General features: G+C 45.4%; 3 protein-coding genes across 7 annotated transcripts in view; 2 read left to right on the top strand and 1 right to left on the bottom strand.

The window, feature by feature from the left end:
* LOC106609340 (USP6 N-terminal-like protein) overlaps nt 1-6,115 on the top strand; it is a 67,031-nt gene extending 60,916 nt beyond the window's left edge. For all 3 annotated transcript variants that reach the window (XM_014208072.2, XM_014208070.2, XM_014208071.2), the window contains 3 exons: nt 320-419; nt 611-763; nt 3,107-6,115. In XM_014208072.2, coding sequence (XP_014063547.2) covers nt 320-419; nt 611-763; nt 3,107-4,758 — 1,905 coding nt within the window. In that variant the 3' untranslated portion in view covers nt 4,759-6,115. The remainder of the gene's footprint in view (nt 1-319; nt 420-610; nt 764-3,106) is intronic.
* A 2,145-nt stretch (nt 6,116-8,260) lies between these two features.
* Nucleotides 8,261-16,106, bottom strand: LOC106609342 (enoyl-CoA hydratase domain-containing protein 3, mitochondrial). Of its 3 annotated transcripts, none has more exons than XM_045722037.1 (6): nt 16,036-16,106; nt 14,116-14,237; nt 13,923-14,020; nt 13,569-13,769; nt 13,329-13,507; nt 8,261-9,057 (listed from the first exon to the last, which is right to left on the bottom strand). In XM_045722037.1, the coding sequence occupies exons 2-6, from the start codon at nt 14,186-14,188 to the stop codon at nt 8,901-8,903; spliced, it is 708 nt and encodes a 235-aa protein (XP_045577993.1). In that variant the 5' UTR covers nt 14,189-14,237; nt 16,036-16,106; the 3' UTR covers nt 8,261-8,900. The 3 variants fall into 3 exon arrangements, with proteins under 3 accessions (XP_045577993.1, XP_014063551.1, XP_014063550.1); XM_014208076.2 differs by lacking the exon at nt 16,036-16,106 and adding an exon at nt 14,604-14,850 and having other exon boundaries at nt 8,261-9,053; XM_014208075.2 differs by lacking the exon at nt 16,036-16,106 and adding an exon at nt 14,604-14,850.
* LOC106609341 (solute carrier family 41 member 2-like) overlaps nt 15,185-25,121 on the top strand; it is a 32,702-nt gene continuing 22,765 nt past the window's right edge. Inside the window, 8 exon segments of the mRNA XM_014208073.2 lie at nt 15,185-15,349; nt 16,282-16,927; nt 17,445-17,552; nt 19,230-19,301; nt 21,130-21,274; nt 21,500-21,646; nt 23,548-23,695; nt 23,810-23,889. Of these exon segments, the coding sequence (XP_014063548.2) occupies nt 16,409-16,927; nt 17,445-17,552; nt 19,230-19,301; nt 21,130-21,274; nt 21,500-21,646; nt 23,548-23,695; nt 23,810-23,889 (1,219 nt within the window). The 5' untranslated portion in view covers nt 15,185-15,349; nt 16,282-16,408.

Here is a 25,121-nt window from a genome sequence, read left to right on the forward strand (position 1 = left end):
ACATCCCCTTCCCTCTGTATCAGAATGTTAGACAGGGTGAGTGGCTGAATCACATCCCCTTCCCTCTGTATCAGAATGTTAGACAGGGTGAGTGGCTGAATCACATCCCCTTCTCTCTGTATCCTTTAGGCCTGCAGCTTTTCTGAATATGTCTTTGTAAAGCATCAGTCATTATCACACCATGCCTACTGCGGGTGTTGGGCAAAAGAAAGTGTTTAAATATATTCTGAAAATATATTTTCTCCTTTCTGGCTCTCTCATTCTCTCCCTATCTCTTTCTCTAATTATCTTTCTTCCTCTCCGTCTCTCTCTCCCTCAGACCCCCTTCACTCTGACCCTGCGGATCTGGGACATCTATATCCTGGAGGGAGAGAGAGTTCTGACCGCCATGTCCTACACGGTCCTCAAACTGCACAAGAGTAAGACCAGAACAGTAGGATTGTGCCATTGTGACCACTGTTTTAGCCCGCTGAACTAAAGCCCCAGCTTCAGGTCTCAGGCATAGTTGCTCATCATGTTCACTGAACCACCTCCGCTAATCTCTTAAGATCTGTGACTGTCCTCAAACTGCACAGGAGAAAGTGTTCTCACACTGTGTGTGTGTTTGCAGAGCACCTGTTGAAGCTGTCTATGGAGGACCTGGTTGAGTTTCTGCAGGTGACTCTGGCCAAGGACTTCTTCTTTGAGGATGACTTTGTGATTGAGCAGCTGCAGAACAACATGGTGGAGCTAAGGAGGTCCAAACTGGAGCTGGCCGCACCAGGTAGCCTTCTGCCCACCAACACATCTTATACACACACAGATTACAGTAGGCTACAAATTGTCCCACACACACAGATCAGACAACTGCCGCACACAAGCTCAAAATATCAACACACACACACAAACGGATGTATCACCCTGCATATGTTACTTCACTTACATTCACCCTCAACCACACAGTTCCAGTTCTCACACACACACACACACACACACACACACACACACACACACACAGCTCTCCTGCTGGCTACTGTGTAGTAGTATTACCAGTGGTAGTAGTATATAGTGACAGCAGTCTGTGTCTCATCTTGCTTTCTGTCTCTTGCTTAATCTGCCTCTTCTCCCTCTTCTCCCAATGGTTCGGCCCAGCCTACAAAAGTGTGGGTGGGAGTGGGGGCCACATCCCCTCCTACGACAGTAACCGGTGGGCTATCCTGACTGGTGTTCCCCTGTTTCATCATCTGTCCATCCGTCCCTCCCTCCGTTTTCCGTCTGTCTGTCTGTCGCCTGTCTGTCCAGCAGCCCTGGGCTTCTCTTACAGAACATTCTCCCAATGTTACCGCAACCTTGTGCAGTAGCTACTGCACCTCAGGCCAGGCTACTATTGGTAAAGCTACCTTGGAGTCTTGTAGTGGAGGGATTGTCCTTCTCTATTACTACCACCCTCTTTGTCACTGACTGCTTTTAGCGAGGTACTGCAGATAGTCATTATCAGTACAGGAGTAACCATTTAAGCTGCCATACTTTGAGTCAATACTTTCAGTTAGTAAGATACATCTCGCCTGAAGCTTTGACTGGTCACCGCTCAACATTGAAGGCTACATAATGGCTTAACCTCCGAATGTCCTAATGTAGTGTGGCATCTTACCACCCTGGGTGTGTGTACACACACACAGTGAGAGAGCTATTTTCTCTTCCTGGTGACAGGATAATAAGTATCATCCAACAGCGGAGGCTTTTTGTTCGACTGCAGCACTCGGCGCTCATCTTCAACCCATCTGCTACTAGTGAACCAACCACACGTCATGTTGAGAAATGAAGATTCAGAAGCCAAAACTCTTCCAACTTTGACAGTTAAATTGTTGGATGAGGTTTTTAATGAGAAGCTAAACAAAGGTTTGAATAGGTTATTGTCTGTGTTTTACGTTTGAATGTGGGGTGGAGACTGCATCCTACCCTTAACTTGGAAACCCTAAAGCACCTGTCAGTGAACACATTTCCTGGGTGAATCCTCAATACTCTCAAGTGGCTTCCTCTCCTGAGTCCAAACTGAGAAGACTGGATGGGTGAGAGCAATAAAGCACTGATCTCAGCTGTATCCCAATAAATTTGAATGGCTTCCGCTTCTTGTCTCCTTTCCTTTATCCCTAACCAAAGCGCCATTATTTCCCTCGTCCAGGCTTTTCAGATCAGTGGTTCTAAGTGATAGTAGAGAAGGACAGGAAGCTGTGTAGGAGTGATGGATGCTGTGACTTACAGGCAGAGTTTCTCCATATTGTTTTCACCCATTCAGTCTACGGACAGGGAAATGGGACACTTTCTTACACAATGGAGAGCCACTTTAGTTTGTGGATTCAATACCGGTCAGTGACAGCACTTCCAGGTTCAAACTCACCACACTTCCCGGTCCTGTCACATCACTTCCTCTTCTCTAGCTCGTGTCTCCTGGTTTCTATGGTGATTGTGGACACACTGTTCCTACCAGAGCCCAACACATCCAGTGTCACACCTTCACTGTCTGTTTTTCTGTATATCTGTGTCACCTGTACTGTACTTTCTTTTCATGACACTGGTAGATATGATTATGTAGTAGTAGTAATAATATACTCATCAAGTAATAAGAGTTTAAAACTGCATGGAGTTGATATATTTATGGTTTTTGTCCTTAAGTGCTAACTCAGCCATGTTTCCTACCTTACCCCCTTACAAGTGCCTCTAAAGTCTTTAAGGACAGACCGTTAGCTCATTTCACTCTGACCTTTTGAAGTCGGCCTGCTGCAGCTAAGTACATTTTAATGGAACTGAGTGAAAACATCTTATTTCAGTCTACACTTTTGAATGGCACTTCCTAATTGGACGCCTCTGGCTCGCACTGGGTATTGAATATCAGATATATATTTCAGATGTTGTGTTTTGTCCTTGGTTGGCTTCTCGCCTGTGGAGACGTGATTATTCAGTGTTGTGGTGAATGTAATTCTCTCTTTATTTTCACCCCCCGTCGGCAGTGATGTTGCATGAATCCATATTGCCCTTTTTTTAATATTCATCGTTTGAAAACATGCCTTTTCCATTTTGTGTTCTCCCTCCAGGTGCTCTAACCCGTCTGTCTGTTGTATCTGTGCAGGTAAAGAGGACGAGTATCCCAAGAAGCTTCTTGGGCAGCTTCCCCCAGAGCCGGCGGTGAACCAGAACCACGTGGCGAATGGTCAGAGCCACGCCCAGCCGGCCGAGCCCCCAAAAGCGCCCAGCCCCTCCCCCGAGCGCCAGCGGGACAGCCGACCCCCCAGCCGGGCACGCAGGGACTCCCTGGAGAAGCTGGTCCGGCAGCACAAGGCTGAGAAGAGGGAGGCCAGATCACGGGGGTCTGGAGAGAACTCCGTCCACCTCGACCCACACTGCAAACAGCCCTCCGTCCCCCCCCTCGCTACCCCAGAGAGAGGGTTCACACCTACACCGTCCCCGGCGCCCTCTCCCTTGCCACACCCCAACCCTCCTACAAAAGTGGTGGATGGAGGGAAGCCTCAGAACCACGCTACAGCCAACCACAACTCCAATGCCGCCTCCAGCAGCTCCCGTAAAGACATCGCCCCGCGCTGGGTCAAACCCTCCGAGACCAAGCTGGAGGCGGCCAAGGCCGCGGCGGCCAGGGAGATCCAGCTGAGCCGCGGTGGTTCCCCGGCCCCCTCCAGCCCTGACGACACCCTGCTGCTCAACCGCCGGCCCCGCTCCAGGGGCTTGATCCCAGGCTCCAACCGCGGCTCCAACGCCTCTCAGTACGACAACGTGCCCGGGGGGGCAGAGCAGGACTTTGTGGAGGTCCTGGAGCTGGAGAGGCCACCGTCGCAGATGAGGCGCAGCGAGACACCGTCCCTACCCCCCACTCACACCCCCAGCCTGCAAGGGAGCATGGTCTCCATAGGACCAGTGGCTAGGCAGGCCAAACACCTCACCCCCGCTGCCCTGTCCCTCAACAGCCCTGCGGGGGGTAAACCCTATGTCCACCCCAACGGCCAGAGCCAGTACCACACGCCCCCCCAGCAGTACTCCCCCGGTCGGCCTGCTATGGTGCCACTCCACTACCCTCCGTACAGTGTGAGCCTTGAGCAGAGGGGACTGGGAGAGGACAGGCACTACGGCCCCCCGCCCTCCCGAGGCACCCCACCTATGGGTCTGATGTATGGGGAGAGGGCGTACGTCACCACCCAGCGGCCCAGCCACTCTCCGGAGAAGGCTCTCATGAACAACTCCTATGCCACCACCCACAGGCAGCCTCCCAGCTCAGCCCAGCCCCCCCGGACCATTGTAGCCCCGCTGGCCCCCCGCAGCATACAGCAGCTGGACAGCCCTGGTAGTAACGCCTCCACATACCTGCGTCAGCCCACACGGCTCACCTCCGCTGCAGCTGCCTATCCGGTGTACCCTCCTGTTGACTACAACAGGTACGAGGGGCGCAGGAGAGGGGAGCAGACCCCGCCCTACCTGCCTGAGGGGCCAGGCCGGGGAGGGGCAGCGGAGGTGCAGCCGTGGGGGCAGCAGGAAGGTGGTGACATGACACGTGCCCCTGGAGGTGTACCCCGCTCCCCCAGCTTCCAGAGGGCCCAGATGTCCCCCGTGCAGGAGTTCACCTTCCCTGACGGCCTGGCTCACTACAGGACACAGTTCCACGAGCAGCAGCAACAGCCCACCATGAGGCAGCAGCTCCCCCCGCTGTTCGGAGGACCACACTACAGGCACGCACCAGAGGCGTTCACCATGCAGGAGTCTATGTTGCTGTGAGAGGAGAGAGAGAGGAATAGAAAGACACTGAGGTGTAGTCACTGACACTGTGGCTGCAGAGACAAGCGGTAGTCCTACTAGAGTTAAGGAGTTTTAGTTTGGTTTGTTTGTGCTTTATATGTGATGTACTGACCTTTTTAAAAGTCATACTGCATCGTGAATGCTGCAGTATACCAGCTTCTGATGTTTTTATGGATCCCTTTTAAAAACCCACTGAAGATTGATTCTTTTATTTTTTGGATGTTAAATCATTAATGACAGGAGTTAAAAGTATATATGTATATCTATCTTTTAGAGTTGAAAATGTACAGTAAATGATGTTTTGTTTATATACTGGGTTATTGAACCGTTATGAGTAGCAGGAGACAATTCTCCTGGCGAGACAAACTCAGTGATTCGATTTTTCTTTTCCATCTTAATTTTTTTTATGAGTTACTTCCAAAATATCTACTTTAGAGGTCAATTTACTCTATATGCTTGTGAATATCTTATTTTTCAGAGAGAAGAAACAAAGCTATGTCAAATAATAGAATTACGGAACAGTGACAATTAAAATCATTGTTGAAAATAAATCATTTCAATTTTGAAGCACCTCTACTGTATAACGACGGTTTTTAAAACTTTATTTTTTCATTGAGATTATTCTGTTGTCGCTCAGTTTAGCGACCACTGTAATTTGTAGTCATTGCAAAGCATTTCTGTAACCCAAATAGTGTGTACAGTATGTTTGGATATCGAGGCCAGTGTCTGCTTTATACCCCATATTGAGACTGTAAACTCTATCAACAGTGAACTGTTTTGTCGTCCGTAGAGAAAACACCCCGTTTCTCCCCTGAAGTAATGTACGATTTACTTCCCTCTGAAAAGTTTACATGAACATTAATTGCATATTAACAGTACAGTATTTTCATCACCACAGAGTAGGTGTCAGCTAGCTGCAAGAGGTTTCTATAGAGGGGGAATGTGTACTGGTATTGCAGTACTTACTAAGCCGCAATATGCTTTAATTGCCAAGTCATGTCTTGTATTTTCAGCAGTCATATTCACTGCTGTTCAGTTACCAGCACTTACATATTAAATCATTCCATATACACACATCAATACTTACTGACGTGTACATACTACTTTGTAGTGTGACGTCACACATTTGAATTCATACTCAAACACCTACCCTTCTATTGCTGATTCTCAACTATGTACTTTTTGATACAATGCTTATCGTTCTCAAACGGTTATAATTATTTGAACATGCAAATAAGTCATTCCTTTTTTTGTTAAATAATTAATTGCAAACATGGCTTATCAGGTCATTCTTCAGAGACTTTTCTTTACTTAATAAAACAAATTGGGGTGTGCATTTCTGATGTGTCTGTATATTTGTGTGTGGATTTATTTCTGTAAGAATGTTATTGCTATTCCCTTCATACATCAGTGAAGTGTCTTCATACATATTCTACATGCATGAGCCACAAAGCTCACGCAGAATACTGGCTAGTGATTTATATCCCTGGACAGAGGATAACAAAGTGCCAACATTATTAATCTGCTGATATGAGGAAATACTACCCTCTAGTGGAGAAACTAATTGCACCCTCTTCCAACCCTATGCAGCTGCCAACACCCTCAGCTTAATTTTACGGACCTTTTTTTCTTGAAGGATTATACAGGCCATTTTTCTAGGACCCCCCACGTGCTTTAAAGGAGTGTTGCATGATATTTGCCACTTAGCACATTGTCTTGTCTTTTCATTTATTGAGACCAAAATATTTGTATGTGGGCCAAACTAGGAATTTGGTCATAGCAATAGGATCATTTAAAAAGTTCAATTCTGAACTCCACTCAATTGGCCTTTCATCAGACCTTTGCTGCTCAAGGGATACAATGGTGCCATCATGTGGTGGTACAGTGCTAATGCATAGAACATGGAACATTGCTGTACTATAGTAGCGCTGTCTTTCTTTGGTGGTAGTACAGCCACTGTTAAACATTTAATGGACGCCTCAATCCCACAGCCACCAGGTAACCTCTCACATACCTGTTGTCTTTCATTATCCAGTTCAGGCTCAACTAAACACAGGATCTATTATACAATACCTCCTGTTTCCAATTCAATGCGTCTAAATATAAAATAATCAGCAGATTGGCCTCATCAGGTCTTTAGTAAATGTATTTTATTTTTGTTTAACACAGAGGTAATTTGAATGCTACATTTTTTTAAACTTAAATTCAGAAATATACAGTACAAAGTATTCAGACCCTTTCACTTTTTCCACTTTGTTACGTTACAGCCTTATTCTAAAAATGATTCAAATCAATCCACACACAATACCCCATAATGATGTAAAAAAAGGTTGAGAAATGTTTGCAAACATATACAAATACATGTTTTAAATACCTTATTTACACAGGTATTCAGACCCTTTGCTATGAGACTTGAAATTGAGCTCGGGTACATCCTGTTTCCATTGATCATCCTTGAGATGTTTCTACTGTACAACTTGATTGGACTCCACCTGTGGTAAATTCAATTGATTTGACATTTGGAAAGGCACACACCTGTCTATAAGATCCCACAGCTGACGGTTTTTGTTCTGACATGCACTAATTGTCTGTAGAGCTCTGAGACAGGATTGTGTCGAGGCACAGATCTGGGGAAGGGTACCAAAAAAATGTCTGCAGCGTTGAAGGTCCCCGAGAACACAGTGGGCTCCCGAATGATGAACTACCAAGATTCTTCCTAGGAAGCTAAACTGCGCAATCGGGGGAGAAGGGCCTTGGTCAGGGAGGTGGCCAAGAACTCGATGGTCACTCTAACAGAGCTCCAGATTTCTTTTGTGGAGATGGGAGAACCCTCCAGAAGGACAACCATCTCTGCAGCACTCCACCAATCAGGCCTTTATGATAGTGGCCAGACGGAAGCCACTCCTCAGTAAAAGGCACATGACAGTCTGCTTGGAGTTTACCAAAAGGCACCTAAAGGACTCTGACCATGAGAAACAAGTTTCTCTGGTCTGATGAAACCAAGATTGAACTCTTTGGCCTGAAGTCCAAATATCACATCTGGAGGAAACCTGGCACCATCCCTACGGTGAAGCATGGTGGCGGCAGCATCAATGTGTGGGGATGTTTTTCAGTGGCAGGGACTGGGAGACTAGTCAGGATCGTGGGAAAGCTGAACGGAGCAAAGTAGTGAGATCCTTGATGAAAACCTGCTCCAGAGAAACTCCCCAAATACAAGTGTGCTAAGCTTGTAGCGTCATACCCAAGAAGACTTGAGACTGTAATCGCTGCTAATGGTTCTTCAATAAAGTTCTGAGTAAAGGGTCTGAATACTTATGTAAATGTCATGTTTTTTTTTACATTTGCAAAATATTATAACCTGTTTTTCTTTGTCATTATGTGGTATTGTGTGTAGATTGATGAGGGGTAAGGCTTTTTTTTTAATCCATTTTAGAATAAGGCTGTAACATAACTAAATTTGGAAAAAGTCAAGGAGTCTGACTACTTTCTGAATGCACTTTATATACCTATTGATTTTTGAAGAATACAACTTAATACATTCCTCATGAGCTTAGTTCTAATGACTTATTACCCCATCAGAAACACAAATATAAGCATGTTTTACACCTTTGTAAACAATGTATAGCCTCAAAACATATCATTTTATCTCATGGATGGTCAGGCCTTGCATCCATAGCTCTGTCTATGAATTTTAGAGTAGTTACATTTCTCCAGTCCCATCCATCAGCTTTTTACCAAATCAGTGGCCACATTGTAATTGTTTCAACTGCAGATTGCCCCTTTAAACATTTACATTCTGTCTCACAAGAAGTGCCATATCTATGTCCTGTGTGAGTCCCGTGACTATGGGTGCATCTCAAGTATCTACCTTTCCTAAAACCTTCACCTCACCCCCTCCTAAGGGCATACATGAAGACAGCCCTGCAGTATCCCTTCATCAGATCACAACAATAATCAACAAGGATTTAATTTCAAAATGTCCTCCTCGAGCACTTGTGTGTTCTGTGATGGGTTCAGGTCCAACTGGGGGCAAGTTTAACACCTCAACCATCCACAGGCTCCCTCTCCAGTCCATAGGCTGCTGCCCCCTCACAGGCCACAGTAGGCCAGCCCAGCAGACATCACTCATCATGGGCCTTCTCTGCTTTGTTTGTCCATACGGGCTTCCGTTTCTCTATGAAGGCCCGTATCCCCTCCTGTCCGTCTCTGAGAGCCAGGTTATCCACCATGACACGAGAGGCTATAGCGTAGGCCGCATCCCGCCCCTGGGCCATCTGTCTGGGAGAGGAATTCAATTAAATGACTCTATTATGTATAAAACTACACATGTACACAACCATTCAAAAGTTTGGGGTCACTTTGAAATTTCCTTGTTTTTGGAAGAAAAGCAATTTTTTTTGTCCATTTTAAAATAACATCAAACTGATTAGAAATACAGTGTAGACATTGTTAATGTTGTAAATTACTTTTGTAGCTGGAAACAGATTTTTTTTTTTATGGAATATTGCACACCTGTTTCCGGTCACAACTTGCAGACTTGTTTACGCTGCTGTGCGTTTTTGTTGCCGATCTTACTTTGCTACCTGACGGTTTTTACTTTTTCATTACCGTATATTTTTACCTCACTCAACTTTTTTCATTCAACCTTTTTTACCCCGGAGGTTTTATCTGGACATGGTTCGTCAGGACTTCAAACAGCCGAAGCTAAGTAACATTAACATGATGCCTTCTAATTGCAGTCGTTGTACTTATAATATACAGGAGAACGATCGCCTTACGGCAAGGATAGCTGTGCTGCAAGCCCAGCTTCAGACGCAATCATTAGGCAAGGGCAATTTCAGTGTAGGAAAGGATGAAACAGTGTCTGTGCCACCAGTAAGTAAAGATAGTAACGTTAGTATAAACCCCCTCACACGGTCCCCGCAGCCGGACAACTTTCTCATGGCTTCTGGAGGGAAACGCTGTAGGAATGCTCAACCGGTGTCGCTCATTCAACCGACAAACTTTCAACCGGTTCTCCCCATTAAGCGAGTCGGAGGCCGAGACTTCTCTGGTCTCTACTCCTCCCGTTGTGGGGTCTGAGACGCCGACGGCTCCCACCATTAGCTCTGACAAATTGAAAACCCTAGTCATTGGCGACTCCATTACCCGCAGTATTAGACTTAAAACGAATCATCCAGCGATCATACACTGTTTACCAGGGGGCAGGGCTACCGACGTTAAGGCTAATCTAAAGACGGTGCTGGCTAAAGTTAAAACTGGCGAGTGTAGAGAGTATAGAGATATTGTTATCCACGTCGGCACCAACGATGTTAGGATGAAACAGTCAGAGGTCACCAAGCGCAACATAGCTTCAGCGTGTAAATCAGCTAGAAAGATGTGTCGGCATCGAGTAATTGTCTCTGGCCCCCTCCCAGTTAGGGGGAGTGATGAGCTCTACAGCAGAGTCTCACAACTCAATCGCTGGTTGAAAACTGTTTTCTGCCCCTCCCAAAAGATAGAATTTGTAGATAATTGGCCCTCTTTCTGGGACTCACCCACAAACAGGACCAAGCCTGGCCTGTTGAGGAGTGACGGACTCCATCCTAGCTGGAGGGGTGCTCTCATCTTATCTACGAACATAGACAGGGCTCTAACTCCTCTAGCTCCACAATGAAATAGGGTGCAGGCCAGGCAGCAGGCTGTTAGCCAGCCTGCCAGCTTAGTGGAGTCTGCCACTAGCACAGTCAGCGTAGTCAGCTCAGCTTTCCCCATTGAGACCGTGTCTGTGCCTCGATCTAGGTTGGGCAAAATTAAAACAAAGAGATCTTCTGTTGAATCTGACAATTAATCTGGATGGTTGTACAGTCGTCTCAAATAAAACTGTGAAGGACCTCGGCGTTATTCTGGACCCTGATCTCTCTTTTGAAGAACATATCAAGACTGTTTCAAGGACAGCTTTTTTCCATCTACGTAACATTGCAAAAATCAGAAACTTTCTGTCCAAAAATGACGCTGAATAATTAATCCATGCTTTTGTTACTTCTAGGCTGGACTATTGCAATGCTCTACTTTCTGGCTACCCGGATAAAGCACTAAATAAACTTCAGTTAGTGCTAAATACGGCTGCTAGAATCCTGACTAGAACCAACAAATTTGATCATATTACTCCAGTGCTAGCCTCCCTACACTGGCTTCCTGTTAAGGCAAGGGCTGATTTCAAGGTTTTACTGCTAACCTACAAAGCATTACATGGGCTTGCTCCTACCTATCTTTCCGATTTGGTCCTGCCGTACATACCTACACGTACGCTACGGTCACAAGACGCAGGCCTCCTAATTGTCCCTAGAATTTCTAAGCAAACAGCTGGAGGTAGGGCTTTCTCCTATAGAGCTCCATTTTTATGGAATGGTCTGCCTACCCATGTGAGAGACGCAGACTCAGTCTCAACCTTTAAGTCTTTACTGAAGACTTATCTCTTCAGTAGGTCCTATGATTAAGTATAGTCTGGCCCAGGAGTGTGAAGGTGAACGGAAAGGCTGGAGCAACGAACCGCCCTTGCTGTCTCTGCCTTGCCTGTTCCCCTCTCTCCACTGGGATTCTCTGCCTCTAACCCTATTACAGGGGCTGAGTCACTGGCGTACTGGTGTTCTTCCATGCCGTCCATGGGAGGGGTGCGTCACTTGAGTGGGCTGAGTCACTGACGTGGTCTTCCTGTCTGGGTTGCCCCCCCCCCCCCTTGGGTTGTGCCGTGGCGGAGATCTTTGTGGGCTATACTCGGCCTTGTCTTAGGACGGTAAGTTGGTGGTTGGAGACATCCCTCTAGTGGTGTGGGGGCTGTGCTTTGGCAAAGTGGGTGGGGTTATATCCTGCCTGTTTGGCCCTGTCCGGGGGTTTCATCGGATGGGGCCACAGTGTCTCCTGATCCCTCCTGTCTCAGCCTCCAGTATTTATGCTGCAGTAGTTTATGTGTCGGGGGGCTAGGGTCAGTCTGTTACATCTGAAGTATTTCTCTTGTCTTATCCGGTGTCCTGTGTGAATTTAAATATGCTCTCTCTAATTCTCTCTTTCTCTCGGAGGACCTGAGTCCTAGGACCATGCCTCAGGACTACCTGGCATGATGACTCCTTGCTGTCCCCAGTCCACCTGGCCGTGCTGCTGCTCCAGTTTCAACTGTTCTGCCTGCGGCTATGGAACCCTGACCTGTTCACCGGACGTGCTTGTTGCACCCTCGACAACTACTATGATTATTATTATTTGACCATGCTGGTCATTTATGAACATTTTAACATCTTGACCATGTTCTGTTATAATATCCACCCGGCACAGCCAGAAGAGGACTGGCCACCCCTCATAGCCTGGTTCCTCTAGGTTTCTTCCTAGGTTTTTGGCCTTTCTAGGGAGTTTTTCCTAGGGAGTTTTTCCTAGCCACCGTGCTTCTTTCACATGCATTGCTTGCTGTTTTGGGGTTTTAGGCTGGGTTTCTGTACAGCACTTTGAGATATCAGCTGATGTACGAAGGGCTATATAAATAAATTTGATTTGATTTTGATTTGAATATATCTACATAGGCGTACAGAGGCCCATTATCAGCAACCATCACTCCTGTGTTCCAATGGCACGTTGTCACGTCCTGACCAGTAAAGGGGTCATTTGTCATTGTAGTATAGTCAGGGCGTGGCAGGGGGTGTTGTTTTTGTGTGTTTTGGGGTTGGTTTATTTAGAGGGGATTTGTTCTAGTTTTCATTTTCTAGGTTCGTTTTCTATGTGTGGCCGAGTATGGTTTCCAATCAGAGGCAGGTGTCTTTCGTTGTCTCTGATTGGAAGCCATACTTAGGCAGCCCTTTTTCCTTTGGGTTTGTGGGTAGTTGTTTTCTGTATAGCCTGTGTGCCTTACGGAACTGTTTCGTCATTTGTTTATTTTGTTTGAGTGTTCTCTCTAAATAAAGAAGGAAGATGAGCACTATACCCGCTGCGCCTTGGTCTGTCCCTTACGACGCTTATGACACACGTTGTGTTAGCTAATTCAAGTTTATCATTTTAAAAGGCTAACTGATCATTAGAACACCCTTTTGCAATTATGTTAGCACAGCTGAAAAATTAAAGAAGCAATAAAACTGTCCTTCTTTAGACTAGTTGAATATCTGGAGCATCAGTATTTGTGGGTTCGATTACAGGCTCAAAATGGACAGAAACAAAGAACATTCTTCCAAAACTCGTCAGTCTATTCTTGTTCTGAGAAATTAAGGCTATTCCATGCGAGAAATTGCCAAGAAACTGAAGATCTCGAACAACACTGTGCACTACTCCCTTCACAGAACAGCGCAAACTGGCACTAACCAAAATAGAAAGAGGTGTGGGAGGCCCCGGTGCACAACTGAGCAAGAGGACAAGTACATTAGAATGTCTAGTTTGAGAAACACACACCTCACATGCAAGTATATCAGTGGATATCCACTCAAATCAACAAAAACATTGAAACATAGCAAACAAGGAATGAATACATGGTAGGCAGAAGGGTTGAGTGCTACAGTGTGGTAAAACATCTGTGGAGTGAGAGACACACACACCTGTGGAAGGTGGCCTTGCCAAGGGCTACAACGGGCCGGCTGGCCTGACAGACCCGCCGTGCGATGGCTAACGTCTCCTCCTCTAGACGCTCCTCAGGAACCACCTTACTGACCAGCCCGTGCAGCAAAGCATCCTGAGCCGAGATCGGGCTTCCTGTGAACAGCATCTCCATGGCAACCTGTAAAATATCAGAATATATCAGTGTTACACAGAGTGTGTTTGTGTGCGTGTGTGTTTACCTTCTTGGGGACAGCTCTTCCTATTGCCACGGCTGGTGTTGAGCAGAACAGACCCACGTTGACCCCTGGCGTGGCGAAGGTGGACTTCTCCGTCACCACGGCAATGTCACAACTGGCAACAAGCTGGCATCCTGCTGCTGTGGCAACCCCATTCACCATGGCAATCACAGGCACAGGAATGTCTTGTATCAGGGTCATAACCTTCAATAACAACAAGATGAATGAGTCTGTGTACTGTATGTACAGCCAGACTCTACAGAGGACAATCATATTTGACTCATTGCCAATAATGATGATGATGATGTGTGTTTGTGTGTACAGTATATTTGTATACAGTACAATAGTGAACCACACCTCTGAGCAGGCCTGAAACACCTTGAAGTGGTAATCTCTGCCCTGTGCTGATGTCAGCTCCTTCAGGTCATGCCCAGAGGAGAACACTGGTCCCTTAGCTGAAACACACATAACACAATACAACAGTGTTTATGAAGGGGGGACCAAAGTGGGGCACATCTGATCATGGATCAGCACTCTGGTGGTATCTTACCTGATATGACGATGACTCTGAGGTCGTCGCTGTCGATGTCTGCCAGGATGTTGCCTCTCAGTGATTCCAGCATGGACAGAGACAGGGCATTCCTCTTCTTCGGGTTGTTCAGGGTTATACTCCTGCACATGTAATTACACTGTTACAGTAGCAAGAATAACTTGAAGGGGAACAAAAATCAATGCACAGTACCGATCAATGCACTGTGTACCTGAAGCGTAATAGTGACATTTTTATAGGACTAACTGCTTACTAACGTTAGTTAGCGAGATACACCAATTAATGTATCAGGTGATCAGTTTTGCATTAAAGAGATGGAAGCGCGTGCCCAAACTGGACAGCTTCTATACAATTCGCGCTACATGGGCACACATTTTGAGAAGAGGCGCCTGACCAATATCAGAAGTTATTTGACCACAGGAATCAAACACCGACAGAGTGGTCAAACTAGCTAACTAGCTTTGTTTGTTTGTTGACCATTTGCATACCTTATTCCATTGTTTTGCTGTCTGACAGTCAGTGGCTCCGCTGGAATTTGCGTGCAAAGTGACTTTGACCCAACTAGAAGTGTAAACCTGCTGAGTTGGACAATATTAGCAGCACGGTAAAACAAATTTCGAGCCATGTTTTGACTGTCCTTGCGTCAACATTTGGGTCCATAGGATGAACACCAACATTGGTGTATAGCGCCTTCTACTGTTTCGGGGTGACAAAACTCAAAACGGAAACATTGTCATACTTCCCTCTGGGATAATGGATAATGAATTGATTAACTGTATATTGACTGCAACTTCTGCCTGTATTATGTCATAACACAATACAATTTCAGAATAGCTGTTTTGTAAAAATCGCATCAATGCAAAATCACAAACTATCAAAATTTGTGAATTCATATTTCACATTTCTTGGTCCTAACCATAGGATTCAGCGCCTATTTGATGTCCTAGACGTAAATGTTATACATTTATTATGTAAGGATACAACTAATGGCCCCTGCTCAAGAAATTCCTGGTTAACACAGTTGTAGCCTACCAGGTGTGCTCTGCGCCTGCGTATTAGTAGTCTGTGTGGTACTTTTGCTGTGACGCGACGGGCTTGCTGTCAAGAAAAAAACGGGCTTCCTTCTGAAAAATCCGAAACACGGACACGAACAAAAAAAGGAGAATAAAACAGACTAAATTAGTATCAACTTCCTGATACATGTAATTCATTTCAGCGCATTTCCCCTGTATAGGTAAGGTTTTTTTTTCCCCTGATGGTTTAGCTAGCTTGGAGGTACTAGCCAGCTATGTTAGCTCGCGCTAGGATCCAATATGCTTATGTAGCTAGATTGCCTTGCCAGAAGACAATTTTGACATAAACGTGATAACGGTAAAAAAAATATGTCAAATATTTAAAAGCGGGATAACGCAGTTATTCTTCACTTCCTTATCAATTTCGCTTTCCAGTTTGCTACCCATTCAATTGTTGTTAAAAGTTGTTAGAAAATATCTATCCACCAAGACACAAGACTTCGAGTAACTTAGTGAGAGCTTTTAGCCTGGTTCTGACTAGACTGACAGATATACGGCTTTCCAACACCTCAACCGTCTGTTGCCTTTGCTGATGCCATATGGGCCTAGCCAATGTAAAAACAATACTATATTATGGAACTATCCAAATGGCATAACTTGCTACATTTTCCAAAATGTCAATTTATCTGAGGAGAAAGGTTGTATTGAATTACATTGGCCAGAGAAGCAACCAGCAGCCTACTATTCACTGATGCTTATGTATTTCACTGTTTCAAGACTTGGTTATAAGCAGAGTTTACGCTATATCGTTTAAAATAAATAAAATCATAGACAGCACATATGCACTTTGATATCATATCTGTGCAGGTTTTTTAGAGACATTCAAACAGACATACAATAGGCCTACCTGAAAGCAACCAGATAGTGGGTTATTACTCAGCATGCATTGTGTAGACAGCTCCTCCCCTCCTTAGACTCAGGGTCGTTCTGAACATAACAGCACCAAAACAAGCAATGTAGGTTAATGGTTGAAATTAAATGTGGTTTGCCTTTGCCCCGGGGAGAATAGCTAGCCTATCATTTGTGTTTGTGTTGCTTGCATGAGCTGGAGAGAACAGTGTTTCAAGTCTTTCTCCTTGGCTGGTCTCCACAGGGCTGATCGTAGTGGACATGGATGCCCCTCTTCCTATTTAACCAGCCCAGCCTGCCCTCTTTCACAGTGCCCCAGCCTGGATGAATGGAGATGAGACATTGTGGATCCATCAGCAGCAGTGCTTAGCATGAACATCCACACACTGGGCGATTCTCTAGGCCCTAGCCTTGCGGTGCGTATGAGCGGAGCCGCCGGTGGCTGGAGCAGTCTCTCTCTGAAGCCAGTGCCTACCGGGTGGATCCCCTCTCTGTTCCAAACCATGGTCCCTACGGGATACACCAAGCTCCAGGAGGAGCGTGGTCTGGCCATGGCTGACCTGGGGCCCAAACCTGATGGGAACGGCTACCGGCCTGACCCCCCTCACCTGGAGGTGCGCCGGCACTCGGACCGGGTAGCAAGGACGTCCGTTAGCCTGTCAGACAGTGGGGATGTGCGGTACTCTGAGACTGAGCCCATTCTCCCTGAGGGGACGCTCTCAGGGGAGGAGGGCAATGCAGAGGAGAAGGAGGAAGAGGAGAGTCAGAGGCCCCCCACACGGAACATGCCCAAGGAGTCGCCCCTGGCCATGGCGCTGCAGATTGTGGTGCCTTTCCTGCTGGCTGGGTTCGGCACGGTGTCAGCAGGGATGGTGCTGGACATAGTACAGGTGAGACTGGGATGGGGGATGGTAGAGCATAGGTCCTGTTGAGACTGGGGTGTGGACTAGTGCATGTGAAGTTCAATTAGGTAGAGGAGATGGATTTGGCACAGTTTAATTCAGTTAGTTTGTACTGTTTACTTTTGACTCCATTTCCTGTGTAGTCCAGAGTAAATGGCTCTAAGAGCTTTCAAGGGAGGTGATAAATGGATATCTGTCTATTGATATTCAATTGTTAAAGGGATTCTCATAGCCACTCAGCAAATACTATTAGGGATGGGCTACTAGGAAGGAACCTACGACTGGAAGCTACGTCAGTTTGTCTTATCTACTTCTTGATAGAACATTTGAATTTGAATGTAGAATGTGAATATTTGAATGGGGACAACTTTCTAATTCAGACAAGCTGACAATGAACAAATGAAGCTCCCATCTGCTCTATACTAGCCGGTAGCCAACAATAAACTATTAACAACAATGACATGTCTACTATTTCTGTCTCTTCTTTTTCTCTCCCCCCCCCCAGCACTGGGATGCCTTTAAGTACATTACAGAGATTTTCATCCTGGTTCCGGCTCTGCTGGGTCTGAAGGGCAACCTGGAGATGACCCTTGCATCCAGACTATCCACCGCGGTAAGACACACACACATGCTGTCTTTTAAATACTGTCAAACACACTTCTGCACACAGACACCATGAATAAGTATTTGCACATTCTGGATGCAACACACTCACACATGCTCTTCCGCTTGCTCTACTGCACCACAGCTGTTTGAGAGCCTCCGCTTCTCTTACAAAACCTGTTTGAGATGTATATCAAGATGGCTTCCTGGTTTAGGAGTTATGACGTCATTAGTTTGAGGATTAAAGGCCATCAGACATAGTAGATGTGTAACATGTAGTTATGGTTATGTGGATGACGTTGGTTATACATAGTGGTAATGTCTAGTTTTACCTGAGGCCCTGCAGACTAAAGTGATGTATCATGCTTGCTGTTGTCATGCCTGGGCTTGTCTTTATAGGCTTTTGTTGTGATCCTCCATAGGCCATGTCTGGTAGGCCATATATCAGGTGAAATGAGATGGTAGGGAACAGGGTGTACCTTACATAGACACAACTTCCTTAGTAGGCTAAGGTAAATGCTAATCTTTACTATCTTATATAATCTATTTTCCCTTGTGCCCCTTTGAAACTTCCATGCTTCTTTACCATGTTAAGATATGGTTATAAGTTAAGCTATTAGTCTGTGGAGTCATGTCCACTGCTGTAGAGTAGCCTCTCACCCCAGGATCTAAGTCTAAGGGATTGTGAAAAGTGATTTATGAGAGAAATCTGCTTAGGTATTGATCTGTCTAGTTCCCCATGTCATGGTTTCCCAGACCCTACCTCCTTTCCCTGCAGAAAGAAGGGAGGTGGTGTTTCCATTAAAGGGATGGGCTGCAGACAACAGTGAACAGGCAGTTTGATGGCAAATTTGACACTCCACCTCGATCTTAGAGCGCAAACAAGCTCAGAGCGAGAGAGATTTGAAGGAAGAGGGCAAAAGACTGAGAGAGAGGGAGGGGAGAGGGTTTAGAGGGATTTATAGAAAATAACTATTGTCATGAAGGCAATAGTAGATTGGTAGACTGTTCTGTCCAGCAATAGTTTTTTAGATTCTGGCCTTTGGTTCACTCTATGCCTAGTGTAAAACTTGTCATATAATTGCAAAGAAAACAACCTCACTTCACCATATTTAATCTCTAACACATCTCACTTTCTCCCTCTTTCTATTTCTCTCTCTCATCTCTACACTCTCTCACACACCATTACACTCTGGTTCTCCCATCTTGCTTCCTCACTTTTTTTTTTCCTCCCTCCCTTTCTCCCCCTATTGAAATGATGTGGGGTCGGAGAAGTTGATGAGGTGATGGGACAGAATTGTCTCTTTGTTCAGTTTGGCCCGTTCCTCCCCTGCCTCTTTTCTCACAGATACACATTCACATCATTCTGTTCGGCCTCACACAGAGAAACTCAGTGTTGTGTTTCACTTGTTCCCTCAGCTCACTCCCTGTTCACTAAACTCAAAACTGCTAAGCTCTGCATACTTTTGCTAAGAAAACAAGAACAGTCACAAACCTTCCCATCTGAAACAATGCACTCAATTGAACATTGTGTTTAGTTTAGTTTAATCATATTAGTTTGTAATCTGATTAGCGGTTCCTGCAAACTGTTCAAAGTATTTATTAATCTGTTTTTTGGGGCAGGCTATTTGAGTAGGAGATTAAAGTGAATATTGAATGAGTTGCTGGTTGTGGTCTCACTGTGCAGGTGAATGTGGGGAAGATGGACTCTCCCATAGAGAAGTGGAATCTGATCATAGGAAACCTGGCGCTAAAACAGGTAAACACACACACACTGTCAGCTTCATAGCGAGCAGCAATGTTCCCTGAATTAGTTTTTTTTGTCACCGAGCAAATTTCAGCGTGAACTTGAACATTGTTGTGCAACTTCCAGCGCGTGTTTACTGTAAACACCTGAGGCTGTACGCGCTTTAGAGTGGCTTACCATAGACAACAATGGAGAAAATGCATCCCATAACAATTTATAATGGAAATAGCTGTTCTATCATTCAGCCTACAGTAGCAGGCAATGTGTGGTGTTCAATGTAGGCCTACATTCCATGATACTTTTGAAAAAACATGCAAGGCTTGACATTAAACTGTTTATCCACTTGTCTGTCTGAAAGGGAGGTGACTGAAAATGTTGTTGTAAAGTGGTTTCTTGCATCAAAAAAATAAAAATGTATTATTATTCCCATACCATTTATTACAGAGAATCAGACAAATGATGCTACCCTCTGCCAATTGGCTACTTAGCTTATTGAAGCCTGTCTCAAAATGCAACACTGCCCTTTTAAGACAAAAAAAGTCAAAATGCAAGCCGAGATCTACCGCTCAGATTTTTAAGTAAGCCTATGCAACATGAACCAATTAAAAACAGTATTGTAGCAATGAGCTTTGTGCAGTAAGCTATAGGCCCAATACATTATCACTGCATATTGGCTTTACTTGAATTGCCCTGCTAATGCATTCTTGTTCGGGCCAAACATCCCTCCGCTTTCCCTTTCCTCCACTGATCCTGACCAAAAAGGGGAACGTCTTCCAGCTCATAGCAAAACTCGAGTCGCACCGCATTATTTCTGCCACATGCACACATTCATGTTGTTACTCCTATGAACAGAGAAAGTGAAATATTCCTGGATATTAAAAAAGACCCAAGCCGCTAATAATAACAATGCAAACCTATACATACACTTTCCAACTCATTCATTACTGCTACAACGATTGTTGTAGCGCTGAGTAGCAATAGGAAGAACGTGCATTTTATGGCTTATAAAAGTGTTGAATACAAAGTGTTGACAGTGCTGAGTAAGAACTTAGACATGAACTCACTCATAAAAACAGCAGCTCTTTGCTGTATTCGTTGAGTCTCTCTAGTCATGGTTTTGAAATATCACAGTATCAATTTTGCTGTAGCTTTCTTTTATGCCTGCTACGTTACTGCAGACGCGGTAATCTGAGCAATCCGATTGGCCAGCAGTAGGCATATAGTGCACTTGATTTGCTCTCTGCGCCCGCCAGACAGATGAATTGGTTCAAAATGGCAACAGTTCACCTACCCGGCGCGCAAGGCAGCTGAATCAGGTGCACCTACTGCCAAACAGCCCCGAGACGAAACATTTATAAAATTAGGAACACAAGGCTTTATCGTTGTTGTTTTTTTACATAAATCTTTGGCGATCAACTAGGAATGCCTTGGTGAACACTGAATTTCACTCAACTTTCTAGAGTAATCTCATGCTTCTCTCTGTAAGCTAATATTCGTGCCGGGGGAGCTGCGCGCCCGTGTTCATTTTAGAGGGAACATTGGCGAGCAGTGTTGGATTTGTGCCCTTATCTCCCTATCTGCGTAGTATGTGTACTTCTGGTTAGTACTTCTGGTAATTATTGACTGAGTGACTGATAGTGTTCAAGCTCAGTGTTTAATGGCCCCTTGAGGAAGTGTCTTCAATGTTGATAGTGTATCATATAATAGGAAAACATTGTTAGAAAAACAGGTTTATGTTATTCCTGTAAACACTGCCCCCACACCTCTCCCTTTCTCTCATTCCTTATATTCCTTCTCCCTTTGTCATCCTCTCTCTCTCTGCCCCCCCCTCCCTTTGTAGGTACAGGCTACAGTAGTAGGCTTCCTGGCAGCAGTGGCGGCAGTGGTTCTGGGTTGGATCCCAGAGGGAAAGTTCCAGATGAGTCATGCCGTGCTGCTCTGCTCTGCCAGCGTCGCCACTGCCTTCATAGCCTCTATGCTGCAGGGTACAGACACACACACACACACACACACACACACACACAGATAGATAAGGACACACATATGTACTCTGATATGGAATAGGCACAGTCAGACAGTCAGTCAAAGCCCCACATATTATCACCTACTGCTGATGGGTCTCATGCTATATATTAGTAGCAAACACACACATGGAAGGTTGAGGTATGTGCAGGCATGTCGCCCTGACCTCTGTACTGTCTGAACCCCAGGCTTCATCATGGTGGGGGTGATTGTGGGCTCCAAGAAGACGGGCATCAACCCCGACAACGTGGCTACGCCCATCGCCGCCAGCTTCGGTGATCTCATCACCCTGGCCATCCTGGCCTGGATCAGCCAGGGACTCTACAACTGCCTGGGTGAGAGGAGGAGGGTTTGGACTGGATACTTCCAGATGGAAATAAGACACAAAACCAGTCAATTTTTTTTACCCTTTTATATTGAGTTCACAATCCTTCACTTCATCCTTCCTCTGTTTGTGTTTCATTTCCTCTTGAAAAAAGGTGAAAATGCTCAGTAAATCTGGCCAACAGTGTAAAGAAATGGTCCATTTGGAATCAGACTGCATCTTTCAACCACTAGATGGCACTCTTACGCTGTTATTTTTTGTCTTTACTGGTAATTCATCAGAACAGACCATATCTTTCTCTCTCTCTTTTCTCCCTCTCCTTCTCACACTCCATAGTCCATATTTAATATGTGCCATGCCCAGCCTCACATACGCTTCCTCGTGTTACATTACTCAACACAGAGTGGACCAGCAAGCATTTCCTTTGGAAAGTGTATTTTACTAACCTTTACGTGTCAGAGCCCTATGAAACAAGCATTCATCACCAGACCAGAGACTCAAAATCTATGAAAGGCTACAGTAAAACCTCTGAGATAATTTAATAGAAGAGTTGTTCATATTTTCATACCAGCTCAGTAAATCTGTCTGGCCTTGCCTGGTGGTGTAGGACAGGCTGTGTTCCAAACGGCACTCTATTTCCTATGGGCCCTGATCAAAAGTAGTGCACTACATAGAGAATAGGGTGCCATTTGGGATGTTGCCACAGAGGACAGTGTCTCTGTTGTAAGGGCCAGCCGTGTCCGTCCCGTCCGCGGTGTTCTGCCTAATTGGACTAATTGGCAGTTTACTCACAGCTAAAGTTAGTCATTTTAGCCTGATGGTTTACAGAGATATCCAGGAGACTGTATATATACCCAAGGCCACGTGCCACGGTTGACTACTGCAAACATTTATTTTAAGACCTAAAGCTGAAACGTGGCACGGGAATGGTGAACCACAGTGACACCCAGAGTCAATCCTAAACCCAGGGACTGGTGGGTATACCTGTGTCATCATGACTGGGACTATTCTACCCACTGTGACTACATAGAACTCCCTTCTCTGGGTTTTATATCTATGTCTTCAGGGGGTTGATGATGAGGGCCATTAAGTGTGTGGAATGGGATCATGGTGAGACGAACATCTGGTAAGGAGAGGGGGATGATGGAGTTACATATCTCACTACTAGGCACTAAGCAGGTGTTTCCCCTTCTCTATTCTCCAACATGACTCTGATTTAGTTCTGTAATAATCATTAGAGTTTGGCCAAAGAGGAAGTGTGTGTGCGCATGCAAATTTCTGTATAAACTAGATCCCTACAAGGATAGGGTCTTGATAGTGAGTGATGAGTTAGATATGTCCTGTTCTGTAGCTACTGTACTGAGTCACAAATACAGCACTTTGGTTTGTTATGAATCTCTGGTGTTTTCTTGCTCCCTGCTCTGTGTCACGCTGTCTTTCCTGGGGAGAGGAGGGACAGTATCTTCCCCCCTGCTCTGTCAATCCTCATGCAGCTGAAGCTGATAACTGGTGTTTGTTGTTTTGTTGTTGTAACTCTCGCCAGAAGGTTCACTCTTTGGGGATTACATCTGTTTTGAATTCTCCCTTTTTCTCTCTCTCTCTCTCTCTCTCTCTCTCTCTCTGTCTCCTTTAATGTACATATCTACCTCTGCACATTGATTTGGTACTGCTATTCCCTGTATATATGCTTGTATTATTATTATTTTTTTTAAATGTACCCCCTTTTACTCCCCAATTTTGATCTTGTCCCAGGTATTTTATTCCTTTTGTGTTAGTTTAACATTCTGCGTCATTGGGAAATGTTCTTAAGCAAGCTTTTCACTGTAAAGTCTGAACCAGTTGTATTCAGCACATGTGATAAATACAATTTGATTTGTCGTTCTCTCGCTCTCTGTTTCTCTCTGTGTGTAGACTCTCACCCGTATGTGTCGTCCCTGGTGTGTGCCTTCTTCCTGTCTCTGACTCCAGTGTGGATGGTGATCTCCTCCAAACACCCGGCCAGCCGCACCCTGCTCTACTCCGGCTGGGAGCCTGTCATCACTGCCATGGTCATCAGCAGGTGTGTGTGGATGCACTCACTCACTGTCATAGAGAAATAGCAACAGACTATTGTACATTCACATGATGAGAATAATACCACATTTTTAGTGTGTGAATATTCTGTGCTCTGCAGTATCGGAGGACTCATCTTGGACAAAACAGTGTCTGACCCGAACCTGGCTGGCATCGTGGTGTACACCCCTGTCATTAACGGTGAGACGCAATATCACTGACTGATTAGACACTCTGTGTGGATTTACATTTTAGTCATTTAGCAGACGCTCTTATCCAGAGCGACTTAGAGTAGTGAATGCATACATTTCATACATTTTCTTCCGTACTGGTCTCCAATGTGACTGACACACTGTGTGGGTTTACAATGTGACTGACACACTGTATGGGTTTACAATGTGACTGACACACTGTGTGGGTTTACAATGTGACTGACAATGTGCACCAATTTGAATAAATTTACATTCAAACTTCGTAGTTAGAAAAATAATGAGTAATGGACTAAACACAAACGTCTGTCTCTGTATCACTGCTACTGTCAACCTCCTCCCATCCTTTCCGGGGGACCGTTGCCAAGGCTGTTGCTGGCATTTTGACAACCAGAGATCAGCTTTTAATTAAACATTGTTAATGAGAGACATTTAACTCGATGGAAGGAGACTGTGTGCCTCTAATCTATGTTACTGCTGAGATGTCTACAAGTCAGGAAGTGTGTGTGTGTGTGGACCACACAGACAAATGACTCTGGGGCTGGAAAAGGGAGGTTTCCTCACCAACCCTGTAACTATCTGTGATTTACACCACATAGAGGTGGTTACTATCGTATAGGGAGGAGATGATTAGACTGAGCCTTTCACTCTGAACATGAACAGTTCCTCTCTTCAAAACTAGACGGAATATAAGAGGAGATGAGTGAAGCTGGTAAAGGAGAGGAATTGGGAGAATGGAAGGATGGGAGAGAGAAAGGAGACTGGAATGGGAGAAATTAAAATAGGGAGATGAGACGAAGAGAGGCATGCAGACAGTTTGTTGTCCCAGAGCTACTCCGATGGGGTGGGAGACGGGACCCCCCTGTGGTCTACCCTCACCCCACCCCCATCTCCCTCTGTCAGACCCAGTGACCCATATTACAGCAGCTAGCCCCCCTGCTGAGGTGGAACCACCATACTCCCCAGACCTCTGAAGGAGAAGAGGGATTGAGTGGTGGACTGGAGATGGATGAGCAGTGCAATGAAAGTGAGGGATGTTGTGGAATGAGAAGGGGTGGGGGGGGGGGTGATTAGGCAGGGAGGAGTGTGAGGGAGGAAAGGAAGTGGGAAAGGAATAATGGGGGGGAGGGAATTCTATTTAGCCGCACCATGGAGTAGTTAAATGTCAGTGGAGAGGCAGCAAAGATTGGATTAAGTGGCCATAATCTCCGGGCAGCAAAGGTG

The sequence above is a fragment of the Salmo salar genome, chromosome ssa07, assembly GCF_905237065.1.
Source record: "Salmo salar chromosome ssa07, Ssal_v3.1, whole genome shotgun sequence".
Classification (NCBI taxonomy): domain Eukaryota; kingdom Metazoa; phylum Chordata; class Actinopteri; order Salmoniformes; family Salmonidae; genus Salmo; species Salmo salar.